General features: G+C 33.7%; 1 protein-coding gene across 1 annotated transcript; it reads right to left on the reverse strand.

The window, feature by feature from the left end:
* Positions 1–1,476: 1,476 nt before the first annotated feature.
* LOC117109106 (interferon-induced very large GTPase 1-like) lies at positions 1,477–7,400 on the reverse strand. The gene has a single exon (XM_033251351.1). The coding sequence runs from the start codon at positions 7,338–7,340 to the stop codon at positions 2,556–2,558; it is 4,785 nt and encodes a 1,594-aa protein (XP_033107242.1). The 5' UTR covers positions 7,341–7,400; the 3' UTR covers positions 1,477–2,555.
* Between the last annotated feature and the right edge of the window lie 1,144 nt (positions 7,401–8,544).

An 8,544-nucleotide genomic window follows, 5' to 3' on the forward strand; every position in this document is an offset into this window, starting at 1 on the left:
AGCGACAAGCTCTTAAATAATCAGTTTTTTAAAGGTCAACAAATTCAGACAGCGTCTTACGACGGTGACCGATGTGATATCGCCGTGAGAATATTAATATTTAATATTCTATATTCTACTACGGGCTACATCGTTTGACGTTTGACACTGTCTGGGTTGTACTTAACACATTAAACCGTTTATTCATGAAAACATGCTCTTTTATTTGGAAAAATGTGTAGGCTAATTTAACTAAAGCTACACCACGACACTGCAAGGAGCATAATAATAGTATATAGTTACAGTAAAATTAGTTACATTTTGGTATTAGTTATGAGTAATTCATTCAGTCACTCTTTGTGCAACAGCTTTAATTAAAGAACAATAAAAAATTGTATACTACCATGCAAACTACGGAGTTATGTATTATACGTAATCAGAAAGTCTAGGGTGATTGAAAATATATTTTCACTTCTATTACTCAAGCAGTGCACAACCGAGTGAAAAACTGTAATAGAGGGCCTTCGTTATCTCGTTCGAGAACCAATTTGCACACATAGTAACAGTGTGTTTACACAATGTGTAGTATCGTTCACACTCCTGACTATGTTCGCACTGCTAACACACTGTGTGATCACACAGTACGCATACTGTAACTGTAAAATCTAGGGGTCAATGGGTTAAGCCGGTTTTTCAATAGGCGAATTTATTCGCGCGAATAGAAAGCGTTGGTTCATAGGCATGCGCATTCACATTTCTACCAGGTTTTTAGCGAAGCGAAAAAATGCGCAACCAATCAGAGCTCAGAAAGCGTACCGAAGATTGATTCGCCCGAATAAATTTGCCTTGTGGAAAACCGGCTTCATAATCAATAATCAACACTGAGTGAACACATAGTCAGTCTCGTCTTATCCCCTCCCTCCACCTCATGATGTGCGTTTAGATCATTTGAGAATATAACCTCCATAGATGCTATAAAAATGATATATGAAAACTCTTCTGCAATATATTTTTTTTTCTTTTTCGTACCGAGGAAAATTAAAATAACAATCAAATATAATTTCTATTTCATTTTATGCTATTCTAGTCTGTAAACTAGTTTACAGTTCTTAAACTATAGGCCTTTATAAGCCTAAGTTATTTTACAGCAACTAAAACTATAACTTCCGATTTACACTTAAAAAACATTGTTTTTGTTTGTGTCTATCCAACGAATATAGATAAACTCTTAAATGTAATTTTTTTTCGTTTTGGCATCTGTAGGACAACTTCAACAACATTCTCGAGTACTATCACATCCTCGCCATTAGAAAATCAGTCATCAACGTCTAATGCCACTGTAATTCGCACAATATAACTACATTATTATAAAACATAAGAATAGCAAACATCAAGAAATACTTTTTATATAACACTATATTATATTATAGCACTATAAAACAAATTGAACTATCACTCTGTCTCTTATACACATCTAGATGTGTATAAGAGAAGTGCAAGGTCTACATATAAGACGCGGAGTTTATTTTCTAAAGGGTTTTACAACCTTACGAAAATGAATACGAATACGCCTACATTTTGGTCCTTCGCATGTCTAAACATTATTGGTAAATACATACGACGAACTGAATATGATCGTTGATTCATGTAAAAGACATCCATGGATGTCTCATGTCGTCACAGATATCCTACTCTGGAAAATAGATTGACTATTTAATTATTTGATGGCATAGGTAGTCTGAAATCCCTGTATCACAATCACAGTAGTATGGAGAAACACCACGACTAGTAAGAACTGCTTTTATTTTCTTTATTTATTTATTTTTTTTTTTAAATTATCTAAAAAGGGTATTTTACTCAAATAAGTACCATCATCTTGACGATGAATAAGATCAACACTTCTTGGCCTATTATATTTCCAACAGGACGGGAGGCTATACCTCTATTCGTCCACCCCCACCCCCAAACCTTGCTCACCTCCGGTGTCATCATCACTATTGTTATCGTTATTTTTCTTGCTTTTATTACTTTGCTTATTATCATTAGACCTATTATGGACTATTAACGTTACAGCGCAAAGGGTATTGTTTCTGTTCTGCTCTGTTTTTCTTTCATTCTTCTTCTTTTTCTTCTTTGTTTTTGCATAGGGTTTTTTCTACCCTCTAACAGTACAGGTAGAGTTAAAAGTCATTGCTTCACATTATTCATTTTACGTACACCTATCATCGTCTACAAACTAGCAAAGCAAATGAAAATAAAGGAAAAACGATGATACAAAGAAGTGCCTAGCAAAAACTGACGTCAATTTACAAATAAACAGGTAATTAAACATAAAGCGACTAAGGATTAGTGGTTACATTTTACTACCATATAATCATGTGTATACGTGCCACCTATTAGGACCTACATCGTTTAAAAAAATTATTATCATAGCTAATATTTTCTCAAACATTTAAGGACAACATGGAACCGAAATTTTGCTATTAGATACTATCATTTTTTAGTTTAATTTTCTGTACGTTTTAAACACGTCTTTGTTAATTTACTTCCAGTATAATTGAAGTATTGTGTTTTTATTATAGATTATAAGTTTTAATCATGTCTTCCTTTGCTGATTCCCAGCTGATTTTCTTCCATCCATTTGGAATATCTGCTTTCTTTACATTATAGTAATCAGCAAGTTGCTTATTGTATTTTGCCATAAACCATTTCCAATAGAGCTGAGACTCAATATCAGTTGGCTGGATCTTCCATGCTTTGTAGAATTTATTAACACTTTGGAAATCTTTAAAAAGGTGAAGTCTGTAATTAGTGTCTTTATTTCTGAATGTATCTTGTGTCCTCACACTCGATGTGCATACGCTGGTAACGAGTTTTTTAGTGTCTTCTAAATAATACCCAGACACTCCTTGTGGCCGATGGTATTCTGTGCGATGGTCGTCATATCCACCTTGAAGTTCGCATGGAGCTTTGCAAAACGGACACAGTTCAGGGCATCCAAGAAGGTCTTTTTCAAAAAACTTTTGACATCCCTTGAGAATACCATCTAAAACTTTCTCCCCGTTGTATTCTTTTATGAGTTTCTTTTTAGATTGTCTTAATTCAGTTAGCAACATATTTTTAGATTCTTCTACATCAAAATTACAATCTTCGTTAAAGAATCCTAACTCATTTTTTACATCCAAATCATTACCGATATGTTCCATTAATTTACTCCAGAAACTGCTAATCTTGCATTTATCTTGTAAATATTTACATGTGCCATTAATTGCTTTATCTGCCTTGAGAAAAATGTTGTCTAATGTCTTACAATATATTTCTTTCAAAATAGCAGGTTTTCCTTTTGTCATTTCACTTAAACACACATTGTGTATACATTGTCCTATATATGTTCTCATACATTCATGAGGATTTTGTAAATAGTTTTGATAAGGTTTAAAATTATGTTTTTCTGCCAAATCTATCAGCATTTGTGCATGAAGTGACATCTTATTAGCAAATGCTTGAGTGTTAGAAGTTCGCAAATGATCGATAACTCCGTTTTTACACAGATTCGGAAGAGAAATTTTAATAGCATTTTCCAACTCCCGACATACCATAGACGCTGTTTTGACGCTTATTTCTACCGTCGTACATTCATCTCTAAACATTTGCCACAACCTGTCCTTTTGAGACTCCATGTAACATCTTAGATCGTTCTCTTCCTTGTACTTATCTTTCAAATTATTTAACTCTGACATTACCGACCACACAATACGTACTGCTACCCGAACTAATCCTAAATCAGTGAAGATTGCTTTGTTGTCCATCTTTTGTTCCGACAGTTGCCCGGTTATGAAATCCACGATATGATTCCCAAACTGATCACTGTAATTTTTACCCTCATGTCTGTAATTTGAAATCTTTTGTAATACATTTGATCGTACAGTTTCCGTAAATAACTTTGTTTTGTCGATACATGTTGATTTACTAACTGCATGATTGGAAATAATTGTTGCGTGTTCTTCAGTCCAACAGCCAGAATTCAAATCATCTTCAGTTACCCATGTCTGAGACCTGGGTGAAGAGCATTCACTATGAAACATACGATAAATCTGCTCTTGGTAACGTGAACAAGATGATTCAATTATTACTCTTTCAAGGGAAGATTGTATATCGATATCTAAGTTTACACATAGTGGTATGTCGTCAATCCAATTCTTCCATTTGTCATCAAACTTTTTTTTCAAATCTGAATCGGATAATTTCTTATCACGGAACATGTCAGCAAGGTCTTTAGCTTTTTCTAGGATATCCTTTTCATATTTTTTCATGCTTGAGTCAATTGTATTTCTTCCAATTATTTTATTTTTTAAGGAAACAAATTCATCATTTATTTCCTTCATAATATCTTTGGATAATTCATCAATTTTCGAAAATGTTCTACTCTTCCATTGACACGCCATTGTTTCTCTGTCAAAATACTCATTCATGTTTTTACGCAAAGTTTGAACATCGTCACATACGTTAGAAATCTGATCTTCTAGTATTTTTTTACCAACGTCTACTATATCTTTGGCAGTGAGTTTTTTGCATTGTACCTGAAGGATATTCATGTATTCCATTGCATTCCTTCTTAATTTACGAGAATTTGTCAAATATTCTGATTCTAAAGCATTAAAAGCTTGAATTTCAATAGTATTCTTGAAGCTGAATACAAAGTTTTCACAGAGGATCGCTTTCCAGAGATCGGACAGCCTACATTGGAAGTCTTTAAATGATCTACCTTGTGATTGTTGCATGAATTGTATGATCTGTCTCTTAACCTGCAAAATACCTTCACTGTAACCTGGATTAGGAGATGCCATAGGAGGATCTCCTTCCCAAAGATTAGAGATGTACATCACGTGTTTATGCTCCTTGAATTGAATGACGTCTGAAAACGTTTTAAATCTTTCACTGCAGTTTTCTTCGTTTGCAGCACATTTTGTAATCTCATCCAATATTTCCTTTATCTTTCTCTTTTGAGTCGTATTTACATCGGCCGCTGTAACATCGGTAACATTTTGATGTACAAATATACAACTGGGTTTAATGTTTACACATTTCATTTTCATGAACGCATGGACCACAATTTGAAGAATATCCTGTATTTCACTTGTATTTTCTCCCATGATGTTTATGATTGTAGCATCACCTAAACCAATCACAAGCGTAGCCAGTTCATTGTCACGGTTACTATGTGCAATGCTTGCTAACTCTGGAGCACGTAAACCTTCTGTGTCAATCACCATGATGTAATCACACCCAGTACTTTCTTGTAAAGTTCCATCCACCGGCAACAATTGGGCAAATACACCTTTAGTACACCTTCCTGCACTGACAGCAAATTGTAAACCAAACATTGTGTTAAGCATGGTTGATTTTCCGCTATTTTGGACACCAAGAACTGATAACACAAACATACTATTATTACCAATTTCATCTTTTAAAGTAGCCAAGACAGCTTCAATCCAAATAAGTGGAACTAGAGACGCGTCTCCATCCATTAATTCCAGAGGATATCCATTAAGCAAAAGTTTCGCTGCAACGACAGGAAATTGAAGTGTTGAATCATCTAGTAGCTTCAAAAACGATTTCATTTCATACATTTGTGCGACTTCTCTATTGAAGTGTTCTAAGCTCAATGAAAGATCAGACAGTTTTTCTTCAAGACAGTCAAGTTCCTTTTTTATCAATGTTGTTTGTTTTTCTGTGATTCGTTTTTCCTGCAGATCTTCACAAAGCTTTTTCCATTTATCAGTATATTCCTTGCGTATTGGCTGCAGTGCTTCAATGCTCTGTTTGTCTCCCATTATCTTAACAAAGCTATGAAAATATCTCCTCTTTAAAATAGGATATGTAAAAGACCTTTCGAAAAGTGCTAGAATACCTTGATCTTCGTCGCACTTTTCTTTCTGAGTCATCCGCAACGACTTTATATCTGATTGTACACTCTCCACGTACTTCTCTACTTGCTGGTTTCCTTTGTGTTTCAATTGATACATTTCTTTCTCTTTTTCTCCTAATCTTATAGCAATTTCTTGCAAAGGTAGCCGTTTTCCTTTGTCATGCTTTTTCAAATCACTGAACATCATGTCTGCACTCTCTTTTGCTTCCACACAATCTCCACTGCTTTCATCAAAATTAAAACACAATCGTTTTGCAATATCAGTGCACATTTCAATGCTCTTATCTGGTACAATGCGACTACCATTTTTACAAATGTCAATAAGCAACCTCCTAATTTCCTTACTTGTTTGTGATTCATTTTTGTTTGAAGAATCAATGCATCCAAAGTGTTTATTCTCTTTCTTATCACACTTTCGCGACAACAAATCAAGTGAGCAAGTGAACTCTTTTGAAGGTTGCCCGTCGGTTACAAGAATTAAGTGGCCATTTTGTTCGTACAATGTTTCAAGTAAAGTAACATCTTCTTCCTTTGGTTTCATAGAAGATGCAAATGCAATAGTTACAAGTGATATTTCGGATAAAAATTCTGTTTCTGTTTTAAGATGAGATGCATTACCTCTCAAATTTAAGAAGGTAAGCCCTTCGGTTGAAATGTCTTTGGGTTTTCCGGTCGGAAGGTACCATGCAATTTCTAGTAACCCGTCAGAGATTTTTCTTTCCAAAGTACCACCATCGCATTCAGAGTGAAAAAAAACGTTATGTCTCAGATCACTGATAACATAGTTAATTATCTTTGATTTTGATATCAGAGGTCTGCCTAAGCGAATGACAGATATAATCGGCAAAGGATACATGGTCATTGAGTGTTCGCAGGATCCTAGACTTGTTTTCCATTGCTTTCTTAGCGTACTCATAGCCCATATAAGCATTTCACTTCCATGTGAATCGACGTCTTCCAATCTCAGCTTGCTCATCGCCCAATTCATTTCACTTCCATGTGAATTAACGTCTTTCAAAGGTAATATCAGTGGAACAGCAAGCTGACACATGGACATTTTTTCTACTAAAATTTGCCTCAAGAAATCGTCACAGCACCAAAAAAGAGCTATTAGTGCATCCGATGGGCTTATCTGTTCTGTGTCACCGGTTTTGCTTGCTGTATTGGAGTGGCTTGTAAAAAAAGAAAACGAATCTCCCATTTTAGGAAGTGATGAATTATCTTGGCTTACTTCAAAACATCTTCCTTCATAGTTACACATCAAAAGATTTTGCAAAATAAACCAAGGAATTTTGCCAGCTTCCTTGAGATCATTGGTTGTAATTCTAATATCCGAAACTGCCAGTGCCTTTTCTCGCGTTAATTTTTTTGGATAATACTTGCTTAGCTCCAGTTGCTCAATGATAAGGGGGATTTGTTGTGGTGTAACCATTTTAATCGCTATCTCAAAACCCGAGTATGTCTCTGATCTTACTTCAACGAATCTATCCTGCCAGTTGATTCACCTATTTATACGATAATTGAATAACATAAATTCATTATTATTATTAATAATAATAATTTATTATTATTATTATTATTATTATTATTATTATTATTATTATTATTTTAAATGATAGAAACTTAGGAAAAACGCTGAATTGTTTACAATTGTTAAGAAAATTCAAATCAGCTTCTGCTTAACATGATTTCTTGAGTAGCTTTTCTAGTTTCCTCAATTCAGCCTTGAAAACTTCACTTTTGCTGCTGTAATCATGAATAATATAAATCCAACAGATCGAAGCGAAATCAAGATGAACACAAATTTTAACGAAATAAACCATTTATTCACAAACATGTTTCTCCTGTTTCTTACAGGCATCATTAACTGAAAACAACTGCAAAACAAAAAAATGCTTATAATACAGCCTGAATAGCTCAGGTGTCGTGACAAGTAGACAAAGTGTCGTTTGTTGCCACGTCGTTGAAAATTAATGTATTCATCATATTTGACCAATTAGAAATAAGGCGTGTTTCGTACTGTGGTTGCCACGTAGTGGAGAGTTAATGCAGTCATTAACGACACCTGAGTTGATTCAGGCTGTATTATAAGCAATTTTCTGTTTTGCAGTTGTTTTTAGTTAACAATGATGATGCCTGTAGGAAACAGGAGAAACATGTTTGTGAATAAATGGTTATTTCGTTAAACTTTGTGTTCATCTTAATTTCGCTTCGATCTTTTGGATTTATTATTCATGATTTCAGCTGCAAGTGAAGTTTTAACAATTATTATTATTATTAATATTATTAATATTAGTAATATTATTAATAATATTATCATTATTATTATCATTATTATTAAAAATATTATTATAATAATTATAATAATAAAAATATATGCATGTAAATGATAAATATATATATATATATATGCCTGACGATCGCAATAGCGTGAAACTCCGAGTAGCAACATTCTGTTCCAGCGACCTCCAGTTCTATATATATATATATATATATATATTTATGTGTATAGGTATATAATGTATATTTATAAGTATAAATAGCTGTCTCTTATACACATCTAGATGATATTTATGATAATTATAAGAATGATTATGATATGATGATGGAAATGGTGAAGATTATAATGATGTGGT

The sequence above is a fragment of the Anneissia japonica genome, unplaced genomic scaffold (genome assembly GCF_011630105.1).
Source record: "Anneissia japonica isolate Jap-2015-1 unplaced genomic scaffold, ASM1163010v1 scaffold3279_len158616_cov144, whole genome shotgun sequence".
Classification (NCBI taxonomy): domain Eukaryota; kingdom Metazoa; phylum Echinodermata; class Crinoidea; order Comatulida; family Comatulidae; genus Anneissia; species Anneissia japonica.

What these genes read in the sequence shown, in the direction of transcription:
- LOC117109106 (XM_033251351.1), bottom strand. Translation starts at nt 7,340, where the DNA reads ATGGTTACACCACAACAAATCCCCCTTATCATTGAGCAACTGGAGCTA.